The sequence below is a fragment of the Cajanus cajan genome, chromosome 10, assembly GCF_000230855.2.
Source record: "Cajanus cajan strain Asha chromosome 10, NIPB_CcT2T_4, whole genome shotgun sequence".
Lineage (NCBI taxonomy): Eukaryota > Viridiplantae > Streptophyta > Magnoliopsida > Fabales > Fabaceae > Cajanus > Cajanus cajan.
The window spans coordinates 50700927-50715043 of NC_138526.1; the positions used below are offsets into that span (position 1 = coordinate 50700927).

Here is a 14117-nt window from a genome sequence, read left to right on the forward strand (position 1 = left end):
AAACCGAAAATTCAGCGAGGAGGTGCCACGTCATTTGCTGACTCACCCACGCCGAGTGGAAACTTCGTTCTACGCCCACTTGCGCACGTTAGCGGCTAATCATAGCACCGTGTTTGGATGATGGCAACCAAACTCCATCACTTCACCCGAAATCTTTTTCCTAAAAAGAAAAAAAGAATCGAACTTACCAAACAGGCCTTACCCACACAGTACAGTCTACACTAGACTAGAGTCATTGTTATTGATTCGTCGGGAATGATAGGTTGCAGGTCTCTCATCAGGTTCGTCGAACAAACTATTCAATTTCCTCACAAAATAAATACAAATTTTATATCTCAATATCTATCTTAGGGTCTGCAATTTCAAAACTGTGTTTTGTTTTTGAGAGTACAAACTTCAATTAATGTTTTGATTCCATTCTATTGCTTACTTTCCTTGCATTTGCAGAGTGGACCGAGTTCTCAAGTTTACCAATTCATATGTTGCATCAAGGTCTACACGTTATTACTTTCAGGTTCCTGGCTTCCACTACCGTGATTTATTTATTTATTTTTCACTTTTTTTAATTTAATCTTTTTGTAATAATCACTGTTTTTAATTTCGTCCTTTTTCTTTAGCATGTGTTTATAGTGAAATTGTAGTAACATTGCTAATTGAAAATATGGAATATAACTAGTGATAGGGATTGGGTCACCAGGAGCGAATTTTGCTGGCACTCACTTTTACACACACAAAAAATATTGTTTAACATGCGTTGCGTCTACTTTTACATGCAATACTGTGCTGCAACAAGATGATGTCTCAGCTTCAGGTAATATCACTTTTGCAACAGGGGCAGAGCGCTTATCATTCTTTAAGCTACAATTTTATAATGAGTGGTAGAAAGAAGAAAATATGTCTCGACGACCATAGCAAGAAACAGAAAAATACGAATTTTATCTGGAGACCAGTTGCCACTAATGCCAGTTCTTGTGAAGGTTTGGCTTCTTTTTTTTTTTTTTTTCCTCTGGACATTGCGGTATTTAACTCCCGATGGTACCAACGACTTTGCATTACGCTTATGATTTTCTGGTTTCTTTTTCGAAAATGTAATACAATAGATGAACTAATTACTTTTATCTGATCTATATATGGTGTAGCTCCTACACGTTCCTAGATCAAAATGAGTATTTTGGTATTTTATATATTTCCTGCTATATAAAGGTACTTAACAAGCACTTGATGCCATGGGGTGGTGTAATTTTCCAAAAGCATGATATTTGTTACTTCTTAGGAGAGACTGCAGAGAGGGTTTCTTTATATTAAATGATGTGGTTTGGCAGAAAGCTTGACTAAGGATGCAATTCTTGAATCAGAGGATGGAGGCAAAGTTCAAGAAACGGGCTGTAGCACTATTTCAAATGACTATCTCATGAAGGTAGCTGCTGACACTATGAATGAAATTGCTAAATCAGCTACTAGTGCAAGCCAGTTGCAGGAGAATGTTGAAAACAGAGTGTTAGAAGGAGATTCATCTGTCTCCCCTGAAAAGCATTCAGTTTCTATGCAGGCAAGCTTATAATTTTTCTTCTTTTTCCTTTTTCTTTGAATAGGTAGTTTATACAAAGATACCAACCGATATTTGTTTATTTCATCTGTTACATGCTAGAAATCACAATATATCTTTTAGTTGGTCCTTTTTTATTATGTTAAGGTTTCATGTAGTGTTTAGCTGTTCAATCTACATTAGGTTAGCAGAGTGCTAGAATTAATCAGTTAGTTATCAGCTATCGGATGTCAGGACTTCATCAAAATATGAAAGGATTTCATAAAAAGACTTACACGAAAGGCTATGTTGCTGATGTGTTTTCTCCTTTTCTTTTACTGAGCATAGTTTTTATTGTTTATTGTTCGATCTTCTCATTTTTTTCGTCACTAATTTACAATGGAAAGTAATGTTATCACTTGTTGCTTTTCTTAAAAATGATTGTACTATCTTTCTGCCTCCTTGATTTTGGTCTCTAGTTCTTCTTGTTTTAAGAAAGAATTATACTTTCATTTGGTTCTCTTTTCTGATTATGAATTGAACAGTCATAAGCTTCAGCCTTTTCATCTCTGTTTTAACTTTTTTTTGTGCAGGTTGGTGCTTCTCTATTTCGTTTTGTTAAAGGAAAAGGGTAAAAACTAGTTTTTAGTTTCTGTTTGATATTATTAACAAATTTGCTTAGCCAACTTGAAGTAGATAAGTTTCAGATAAGGAGAGGCTCAGTCAGGGAAACAATCTGAAAATGTAGACTTTTATTGCAAGAACAGATTCCTCAGATGTGAAGGAGAAAGAATTATAATCATAGAATGTAGAAGCCTCTCTGGATTACGCTAGAATCCTGTCCTCTCAAGATTGTATAAATTTTGCCTCTGTTTTCTAAAGTTTCCCGATACCCCTCTGTTAGGCAACAGGAACAACAAGATACAAATAGGAAGTTAAAAGTGTATTATAGGAAGAAGGGTACAAATAAGAATTAAACTTATTTTATCCTTTGACCTATTAGTTAGGTTTTCGGTAACATTTAGTTAGTTTAGATCCTCTTTAAATAGCCCCTGTTTAGGCGGGGGGAGGGGATATTCATTTTTGGTTTAGTTTCTTAACTGGACAGATTCCAGTGTGAAAGGAGTAGTCTCCTTTGTGTACTCATTTTCCTTACAATCAATAAAATTCCAGGGAAGAATAATTCCCTTTCTCTCTCAGTCCTCTTCGGAGCTCTAACAATTGGTCCGACCTGCCGCTTCTCCCTTGATCACGATGGATACACGTATGCAGATAGCAGAAAACAAGATCAAAGATCAAGGAGTTCAATTGGCAAAATTGCAGAAAGATGTTGCTTACATCAAAGAAAACATGCTGGATTTAAGCCAAATTCGTGGCCTCATTATGGAATGTCTCACTACGAAACCTACCCATGATGATGATGGACACTCCAGCACCACCAAACCAAGTTTCACCGACGATGATGGCCAAGATGGGGTTGCCACAACCCATTCTTGGTTAAAGAAAGTCGTTCTTCCCGCGTTTGAAGGGAGCGACCCCTTAGGATGGCTTGCTCGCGCAGAAAAATTCTTCGAAGTGCACTAGGTTCAGTCATCGGAACGGCTCGGCGTCGCTTTTATCAGTATGGAAGGTAAGGCTTGCCATTGGTTTCAATATTGGCGTAATCAAGCCAAACATCCATCTTGGGAAGATTTCACGCGAGCTTTGCTGAAGAGATATGGCGAGAATGGTCGTGGTACTGTATACGAACGGCTAGCAGCCCTCAGACAGACCGGGAACGTGGAAGACTATGTCCAAGAATTCGAGCTATTGATTGCCCAGGCCAAACCCAGTTCAGAGGAACAAGTCTTGGGATACTTCTTGGCGGGATTACGTTCTGACATCAGAGGCCAAGTCCGTCCCCATGACCCAAAAGAGTTAAATCGTGCTATGGAGATTGCGCGCGACATTGAAGAAGCCATGCAGGAGGTTCACAATTATGGAAATTTACAGGGAAGAAACTCCACACCAGGATTTAGATTTCAAGGGAACAACGGGATCGTTTCTCGGATAGAAACCCCCAACAACATCACAGGGACCAACAATAACAACCGGGGATCCCAAGGAGGCACCTGTCCCAATAACACCTCGATAGGAATGAATTCAGGAGGTCTCAATCGAAATCGTGGCACGAGAAGCCTACGTTATCAAGAATACATCAAGCGACGAGAAGATAATAGAATAGATGCTTTCATTGCGGGCTAGCGTTCGCTCCAGGTCACCGCTGTCCAGAGAAGAATTTACAAGTCATTATATTGGCTGATGATGACTATGGGGAATCAGAAAATCCAAGTGCAGAAGAAGATAATCTCATCAACTCAGATTGTAATTGGTTAGATTTATCCATATGTTCAGCAGGAGGACTCACTACCCCACAGACGATGAAACTCAAAGGCCAACTACTAGATCAAAGTATTTTGGTGTTAATTGACAGTGGTGCCAGCCACAACTTTATATCGCACAAGTTAGTGGAACGGTTAGGCCTTAAAGTGGATCAAACAACACCATCTATTGTAAGGCTAGGGGATGGAAACCGCAAGCAAACTCAGGGCAGTTGTAACAATGTGCAAATCAAACTGGGTGAATACACCATGACAGGAGAATTTTTTCTCTTTGAACTCGGAGGCGTTGACATTATTTTGGGGGTGGCTTGGTTGATGACTCTGGGAGAGGTTAAAGTAAATTGGGGAAGCCTTCAAATGAATTTTATGCACCAAGGGAAGGGAACAACATAACAATCCAGGGGGACCGAAGTCTGTCCAAAGAAATGATCACCACCAAAGCCTTGAGAAAACTGCACCAACGTTCTGTGGAATCCATGGCCATACTCTGGATAGGGGAAAACCACCTTGATACACCACACCAGCTCACAATCAGTCAAGAAGAACAATTGCAGCAAATTTTGAGGGAATTTCATGTAGTTTTTTCAATACCACAAACACTACCTCCACACAGAGATGCTGACCATAAGATCTCCATTAAAGCGGGGGTAGATCCGATCAATGTGCGACCTTACAGATATCCTTACCTGCAGAAGAACGAAATAGAAAAACAGGTGGATGAAATGTTGACTGTCGGGTTGATCAGGCCAAGTAACAGCCCATACTCGAGCCCCGTTATTTTGGTAAAAAAGAAGGATGGAAGCTGGAGATTTTGTGTGGATTATCGCGCTCTGAATAAAGCCACAATCCCAGACAAATTCCTTATTCCTATGATTGAAGAATTGCTGGATGAACTCAAGGGAGCTACCTATTTTTCAAAAATCGATTTGCGCGCGGGATATCACCAAATTCGAATGCATGAACCTGACATTCCAAAGACAGCATTCCGCACTCATCAAGGACACTATGAATCCTTGGTCATGCCCTTTGGCTTGACCAATGCACCAGCTACCTTTCAAAAGGTCATGAACTCCACTTTAAAACCTTTTCTTCGTAGGTTCGTTTTAGTATTTTTTGACGACATTTTGATTTATAGTAGCACCTGGGAAGAACATTTACAACACTTGAGAGAGGTTTTAACCAAGCTGCAGGAACAATGTTTGTTTGCTAATAAAAACAAATGCAGCTTTGGCCAAACAAAGGTGGCATACCTGGGTCACATTATTGCCAAGGACGGGGTATCCATGGATCCTCAAAAGATTGACTCCATATTACAATGGCCCCTTCCAAAATCTGTCAAAGCTCTCAGAGGTTTTTTGGGTCTTACAGGCTATTATCGACGCTTCATTCGTGACTATGGCAAGATTGCTAGGCCTTTGACAGAATTATTAAAGAAGGGAAATTTTGATTGGGTTGAGCAAAGTATTGTAGCATTCAAACAATTACAGAGAGCTGTTACTGAAGCACCTGTTTTAGCAATGCCAGATTTCTCGAAACACTTCGAAATTGAGTGCGATGCATCAGGGAAGGGCGTCGGGGCAGTATTAACTCAAGAGAAAAAACCCATTGCCTTTTTCAGCAAAGGGTTCGCTGATTCCAACCTCACGAAATCCATATATGAGAAGGAATTAATGGCCCTGGTGTTAGCAATTCAGCATTGGCGGCCGTATCTTTTAGGAAGGAAATTCACGGTTTTCACTGATCAAAGGAGCTTGCGATACCTATTGGAACAACGGATTACGACTCAAAACCAACAAAATTGGTTAGCCAAGTTGCTCGGGTATGATTTTGACATTGTTTATAAAGTGGGAGCTTCAAACAAAGTTGCTGATGCGTTATCTAGACTGGAGGAGGAAAAGGAATTACAGGGGATTTCTAAACCTTTTTGGCAAGATATAGTGGAAATTGATGAGGAGGTTCACAGCGATCCAGAATTAGCAAAAATAAAAACAGCGTTGCTACACGACTCAAATTCTTATAAACACTACACCTTGGAAAATGATAGACTGCACTACAAGGGTAGGTTAGTGTTATCGGCTACATCCGCATGGATCCCCAAATTATTACATGAATTTCACGTTACTCCTACAGGAGGACACTCCGGAATTTATAGAACATATCGACGAGTGGCTCAATCCCTTTATTGGCTTGGCATGAAGAACACCATAACACAATATGTTGTAGCATGTCCTGTGTGTCAACGCAGCAAGTATCTAGCTTCTTCTCCAGCAGGTTTATTGCAACCACTACCCATTCCTAATGCTATCTGGGAAGAAATCAGCATGGATTTCATAGTGGGCCTACCTCGTTCAAAAGGGTTTGATGCTATCATGGTGGTGGTGGATCGATTAAGTAAGTATGGGCATTTTATATTGATCAAACACCCTTACTCTGCTAAATCCATTGCTGACCTGTTTGTGAAAGAGATTATTCGGTTACATGGGATTCCTATTTCGATTATTAGTGATAGGGACCCTATTTTTATGAGCCATTTTTGGCAAGAATTATTCACACGACAAGGTACCCACCTAAAAATGTCAACAACATACCATCCGGAAACTGATGGCCAAACAGAGGTTTTAAATAGAACACTTGAGACTTATCTAAGGTGTTTTAGTTCCGAACAACCGAAGGTGTGGGCAGAGTTTATTCCGTGGGCAGAATATTGGTATAATACAAGCTTTCATGCATCTGCACATTGTTCGCCTTTTGAAGTTGTTTACGGTAGATCCCCTCCTTCCTTGGTACGATTTATTCCAGGAGAAACACTTGTCGAGGCGGTGGCACAAGACCTCAAAGACAGGGATGAAGCTCTGACACAACTGAAATTTCATTTAACACGAGCTCAGGATCAGATGACGCAATATGCTAATGTACATAGGAAATCGGTGGAGTTCCAAGTCGGAGATTATGTCTATTTAAAGATCAGACCACATGGCCAAACATCCATGCCTCGCAAATTACACCCCAAATTGTCAGCTAGGTATTATGGTCCATACCAAATACAAAAAAAAATTGGCGTGGTGGCATATCAATTACAGCTGCCAACAGATGCTTGAATACATCCGGTGTTTCATGTCTCTCAACTTAAGAAGGCTGTTGGGAACCACACGGTGGAAGCAACCTTACCAGCAGAGTTACAAGTTCCACCGGAGTCCTATCATCCTAATGAGGTGAGGGGTACCAGAGTAATCACCCACAATGGGACTCAAATACCTCAAGTTCTCATTTGCTGGCAAGGAAGAACGCCTGAAGACGCGACATGGGAAGATGTAGCCACCATTCGGACGCAGTTTCCAGATTTCCACCTTGAGGACAAGGTTGTTTTAGAGAGGGGAGGTATTGTTAGGCAACAGGAACAACAAGATACAAATAGGAAGTTAAAAGTGTATTATAGGAAGAAGGGTACAAATAAGAATTAAACTTATTTTATCCTTTGATTTATTAGTTAGGTTTTCAGTAACATTTAGTTAGTTTAGATCCTCTTTAAATAGCCCCTGTTTAGGCTGGGGGAGGGGATATTCATTTTTGGTTTAGTTTCTTAACTGGACAGATTCCAGTGTGAAAGGAGTAGTCTCCTTTGTGTACTCATTTTCCTTACAATCAATAAAATTCCAGGGACGAATAATTCCCTTTCTCTCTCAGTCCTCTTCGGAGCTCTAACACCCTCACTGACTCTCAGTCTCCCACTACCTTCATACAACCTTCACTCCATATCTGTTATAACAGAATATTCCCCTTAGACAGTTAGACCATCCTTTTCTTCCTATTATACACATTTCTAATAGGAGGTCTAACAAGCAGGGAAAGAATCTCAAAGTGTAGACTTCTATTGCAAGAACAAGCTCCTCCAATGTGAAAGACAGAGAATTACAATTCTAGCATGTATAAACCTCTCATGATTATGTAAGAATCCTGCCCTCTCAGGATTGTATAAATCTTGCCTCTATTTTCTGAATTCCCTGATACCCCTCACTGACTCTCTTTACCTTTATTTATATAAACCTTCTCTTATTATAGAGTATTCCCCCTTAGACCCTCCTGAAAGTGTAAACTTTTTATTACAAGAACAGGATCCCCAATGTGAAGGAGAAAGAATTACAATCCTAGAATGTATAAGCCTCTCAGGATTATGTAAGAATCCTGTCCTCTTGATATTGTATAAATCTTGCTTCTATTTTCTAAAATCCCCTGGTACTCCTCACCAACTCCTTTTATCATTATTTATATACAACCTTCCTTCCAATCCTATTATTATAACAGTATCAAAATATTCCCATTTAGAGCCTCCTTTTCTTCCCACTATACACATTTTTAATAGGTCTATCAGACATGGGTGAAAGTGATAAAGAAAAATAACCTTTTTATAGTTGTAAAAGGACAAGAGATAAATCTGTGCTCGATATTATTGTCTAAAAAGGAAAATTATGCACGTTAGGAATAGTATATAGTTGAGTTGACTTGAGATACATGTTGCCAACACCATGTGGGATACAATTACATAAGTCTTGTTGCTATTGTTATTATTGGGGGGAAAGGGTAGAAAATTGTGCTTATGATATGTAAATTAGATTATATACTTCTTAGTTCTTACTATACTAAATACTGTTTCAGGGGATCCACACAGAAAATGATAGAAGAGGAGATGGGGGTTAAAATCATAATACCTACTTCAAAAGAAGAGGATTTTGTTAGTAAGTTTTGGGTTTACCTAATCTGCTGTCTATATCTTGTGTGGGCAGCTTTGAAATAGTTATTCTTATATTGTATTTGTGTTTTAATTTTTAATGTTGATTATTGTTATTCTTTGAGATATTTAAGTTATGGCTGATTGATTTGACATGTATATAATTGTTCTCTTTCATTCAAAAGAATATATTGAGTGTATTGACAATCATAAATTCATAATGATGTTATAGGTCTTTGGTTCATGTGGTGTTTCTTAACTCTATACAAACAAAAGTCTAATCCCTTTGAAAGGCCAGAACATAAATGTTAGAAAGGAACATGAGTCTTGTATTGGCCGAGTGTGAGATATAGAAACTTCATTTTAAAGCAGAGGTTCTCCCCTCCTTAATAGCCTAGCTTTTTTGGAATGGGATCTCTAAATCATTATTACTCTCATAAGAGTGGATAACAAAATTTGATATCTGAATTACTTGGTATAAATATCTTTTGCAGCAATTGAAGGCATGTCAATCAAAAGCGTGAATTCAGCTTCAGAGAAGATACAGGCTATAATTGATGAGGTTTGTTGCCTGTCCATGCAGTCTCTCATACTCTAACGATCTTTGGTTATATTCATCTCCTTTTACCAATTTGTTCCTTGTTGTAGTTCATATTCACAGGTTAACATTCACATATTTTCTTGTGTTTGGTAACAGACAGTTAAGAGTCGAAATCTTGATTATTCTCACTTCATATCCCTTCCATTGGCCATTCATCCAGAGTTAGTTAATAAACTCATCAATTTTCAAAACTCGGTTTTGGGAAATGGTTCTTCCATGGATGAGAATACTGATACTGATTCCAATGAGGATGAAGATACTACTGACAACAAAGAAGAGGATCAATTGTCAAAGGAAAAGGCTGATGTTGCAGTTGAACTAAAAGTTGATGATAACAGTGAAATGGTTAAAGTTAATCTTTCTAACATACCTATTGTCAGTTACACGCCTAAAGCATCCAAGTCGTCTTCTCCATCTGGTATCAAAACAATCTGATTTGATATGTTTCACATACTTCTTACGGAATTTGAATCAAGAGTGAAATTATGTACATGTGTTGTCATCTCAGCTGCATAAATATTCTCAAGTATGTCTTGAGATGTGTTTTGTTGTATCTACTGTTCTTCATCATTTTCCACTGATGGAGCCTGAACTCTGAATTCTTGTTAAATCATTTATGGATGTTATGATTATGTTTCCAAACCTGAAGACGTGTTCATATTACCTAGTAATCAGTCATTTTCAATTTTTCACAGCTTATGAATTACTGTCATATAGAAACTTAACAAGGATCAAATGTTTATGCTTTACTTCAAATAACGTGTTCTGTTAATCTTTTTGCTTCTTCCATAGTCCTTATTCATATGAAATTTGCTGATTCATGTTGCATTTTTGCAGACCTGGGTATTGACAAATCTATATTCATCAAGCCTAAAACATTTCACCTTACGGTACTCATGCTTAAGCTGTGGAACAAAGACCGAGTTAAAACAGCCACTGAGGTCTTACAGGTAAATTTTATTATAACCAACATAATAATCAATTATGAGAATTAGATTCTTCCCTTGTATTTATGTTTGTAGCTGTGTAGAGTATCTCCTCAAAAGTTTTGGAAGCCTTGGATAATCAGCCTGTCTCCATAAGATTGAAGGGACTGGTATGTATGTATTTTGAGCTCCATTTCACTGATACATTATTCATATTAATTTGTCTAAATTATAATTTTAGTCTTTTATCTTATTTGTTAGATTCATTTTTCTATCTTTTAAAATATAAATATTCGTTATGGTTCTTTCTCTCTTAAATTTAGACTAATTTGGTTCTTTTAAAATAATGATTGTTTTCAATTTTGAGACATGATTTTGAATTATTTTTTAACTGATTCAAGACTTGAAATTCGTCTTATTAGATTCATTTATATCAAAATTGTGGAACGCAACTAAAGTTCATTTAAAAAAGTATCACAAATATGGTGAAAATTGCATAAAAATAAGTCCACAAGGAAATTGGAAATTCAAAAACTATAATTTCATATTATTTTTTAATTGCTTATTAGACATATTTTTCACACGATTTTCTTTGTGTCATAGCTCTTATGGATTCAAATGTCAATTGATTTTTATAGTTTTTATATAGTTGAATCTATTGTTACAAGTTCCATGTTTCGAATAAGTAAAAAATTGATTTAAAATTGTGTAGCGAAATTAAAAATTATTGTTTTAAAAGGACTAAATTGATTCAAATATAAAAAATCAAAAATCAAAATGAACATTTTAATAGATAAAAGACTAAAATGAATATAAAAAATAAGATAAAAGACCAAAAGTATAATTTAGTCTATTAATTCCTAATTGCTACTTATGTTTCGAAAAGATATAAAATGGCATTTGAAGTCTAGTACATCCGCAAAATCAATGGATAGTGAACAACAATATAAAAGTGAAAGAGTTTATACCTGCAGAATCACAGATTTTTTGTTTGTGTTAACGAAATTTAAATTTTCCTGTTGAAAGCCCATAGGTAAGATGTTCATTATTTTTCGCATGGCATCATGAGATGTTAATCCTAACACTTATGTAAACTTAGTGTTCTTTAAAAGATTTCCTAAAGCACCGTGTATGTCTGATAGAAACTTTCTTTTTTTCTATTACTTTCAAATTTGACCTCTGTGATTCACGTAAAAAAAAAAATAAAAAAAAAAAAAGACCCATGATTTGTTTGATATCTTTAATGAGGGAAACATATGTTTAATCTTGTAGGAATGCATGAAAGGTTCTTTGGCAAAAGCCCGTGTTCTGTATGCTCCTGTGGAAGAAATTGGCAGTGAGGGCCGTCTTATGCGGGCCTGTCGTATCCATATACGTGTTTTTCTTTTTTTGGTCTCGGGGGAGTGGGGTTAATTAAGGATTTGTTTTTTAGTTCTATAAATTTCAGATAATAATGGATCAGTATGGGTACCTAGTTTTGAATATATATTGCTTTCAAAGAAAGAATTGAGTTTTCTAAGCTTTTTTAGAGGTCATTATTGATGCATATGTTGAAGCTGGACTTGTCTTGGAGAATGATGCTAAACAGAGTCTAAAGGTAAATTAAATTTATCAGATTCGTTATGCCTATCTTTTGCTTTTAGATAAATAATAATAGATAAATGTGTGTTTTAACCTACATTCAATTAAATTACTTGGTTTAAAGGTTATTTTTATGGTATTAATCTACTATTTATTATGTCAGTTTTTTATTAAAGATAGTAAATAAATTCTAGCAGAATGTCTCATATTTATGTTAAATCGATGTTAATGCAGTGTCAGCTCATGTTTTGACATAAATCAATCATGATAGCATTTGTATATTCTGTACAAATTCCCCTGTTGCAAGTGCTATTTATGCATTACTTTTAGCAAAATGATAACTTTATCCAGCATTAAATTATAAAATTTTAGAAATACTACTTAAATGGAAGGAGAAAAAAAAGGAAAGAAATGTACTTAATTTCCGGGCCATGCTGTGGATTATGCTTGTAGTATGGTAATTATCGATGATCATCTAGATTCTTCTCTTGTTTTGCAGTTACATGCCACCGTGATGAACTCAAGGCATAGGAAAAGGTGCTAGTACACCCATCTTTCTTTTTTTAGAACTCCTTAGTTTTGCAGCTCAACAATCTCCCTTGCTTTGTAAAAGTTTAGATAATTTTTCAGTTTAAATAGTTGATATTTGCTGCTGGTGTTCAGGAAGAAGCGGACAAGAAAGGTTGATTCCTTTGATGCAAGGGGCATATTCAAGCAGTATGGTTCAGAGGACTGGGGGCAGTATCTTATTCGTGAAGCTCATCTTTCGCAGAGATTTTCTTTTGACGAAAATGGATACTATCATTGTTGTGCTTCAATACCTTTTCCTGAAAATATGCTGGAGGAATGATTGATGTCTGACTTTCTTCTGTGTTGAATAAGTAGCCAGCAAGGACAAGGAATGAGTAGTTGTTGACATCTGCAACATCCAAACTGAACTTCCCATATTCTCGGTCCAAACAGAACAAAATGCGATTCAAATGTGTGTTTAAATTAATCTCAATTATTGATTTTACTTAGAAATGTGTCATAAGTGTAACAAAATTGATTCTCGTAGTCTTTCAAACATGAATATATTTGTAGGAGTGTCCTTTAATCATTAAAAGAATAAAAAGAACACTTTCATATCTCGATTAACAATGATATTTATGGACTTCTCTTGTTCTATTTACTTGAATAGTAAAACCCTTTTTTTTCTCTTATTCCTATAACCAGGGAAGCAACAAAACGAAGAACAAAAGGGCCAAAGGCCCAAGCAAAGATATAGCAAATTAGCAATGGCCCACTCAATTAAACGAATGACCCTGGGCAAAAGATCAAATGATAACATGGACCCCCACGTTCCTCCAAAAACAAAAAAAGGATGAGATAACAATTAACAACCTGGCATGATCTCCGAACCACACAATACAAGCAAAGCAAGACACAAATTATCCCCATTTAAAAAGAATAATCTTTTGTAGACATTAATGTTAATCTACACTTTGAGAAAGAAAGAAATAGAAAGGATAAAAGTGATAATGTAATATGATGTAATAAAAAAAGAGATAAGAAATGAGATATATCAAATAGGTGTTTATGATGGTAAACTTTTCATGTATCATTGTTGTATAAAAACTTAAAAAAACCCATGCATTAATTTTCCTATTTCTTTCTTAATTATTAATGAAGAAATATAAAATATTTTCAAAATATCAAATATATTATATTTTTCATTCAATACTTTTATATTTTTGTAAAATATTATAAAATTTAAGAATGACCAAAATGTTGAATGAATTCTAAAATCTCCATAAAATAATATTTGACCTGACTTCTGCACTATTTAAATTACCTTCTCATGTTTTTATTTTCATATATAAATTTGAATTTCATTGTACATACTTTATTATTATTATTAATTTTAGGTTCAGCTGAATGAAAAATTGATCCGATCAAAAACTCACGAACTCATTACTTAACTCAATAATACTTTTTGAGTAAAAATACAATAATAATTTTAGTCAATTGAAATATGTCTAACTTGATCCAATTCAATCCACTGAAATGTACTTGAGTTTAGATCGAATGGCTTCGTGGATTGGTTTCTATTCTCCTACTATTATTATTTATACTAGTGGAAGTTAAATATAACTTCTAGCTATTATAAGTTTAAGGGTAAAAAAAAGACATAAGTTTTTGTTATGGCACAAACACATGCACCCCGTGCTTTACAAATTGATCCAAAGATTTGAAAGTGGAGCATCTAATAGAATAACTTTTGGTCCAAACTAGAGGGACCACTGTCCCTAATCATCATAGCTTAATTAGTTACTAATTGGAATATGCTACAGAACTGGTCGCCACGGACTACATGAACCCTTTGCTGTCATTGCTC

At 36.0% G+C, this 14117-nt stretch overlaps 1 protein-coding gene across 4 annotated transcripts; it reads left to right on the top strand.

The window, feature by feature from the left end:
- Positions 1-121: 121 nt before the first annotated feature.
- LOC109807932 (Putative eukaryotic LigT) lies at positions 122-12883 on the top strand. 4 transcript variants are annotated; one of them, XM_020370665.3, is made up of 14 exons: positions 122-281; positions 448-514; positions 833-977; positions 1323-1549; positions 2119-2156; positions 8560-8639; positions 9127-9194; positions 9330-9651; positions 10071-10183; positions 10264-10329; positions 11432-11522; positions 11689-11756; positions 12240-12277; positions 12404-12883. In XM_020370665.3, the coding sequence occupies exons 1-14, from the start codon at positions 256-258 to the stop codon at positions 12588-12590; spliced, it is 1536 nt and encodes a 511-aa protein (XP_020226254.1). In that variant the 5' UTR covers positions 122-255; the 3' UTR covers positions 12591-12883. The 4 variants fall into 4 exon arrangements, with proteins under 4 accessions (XP_020226254.1, XP_082921724.1, XP_082921725.1 ...); XM_083065598.1 differs by having other exon boundaries at positions 1356-1549; XM_083065599.1 differs by lacking the exon at positions 122-281 and adding an exon at positions 293-352.
- Positions 12884-14117: the final 1234 nt, after the last annotated feature.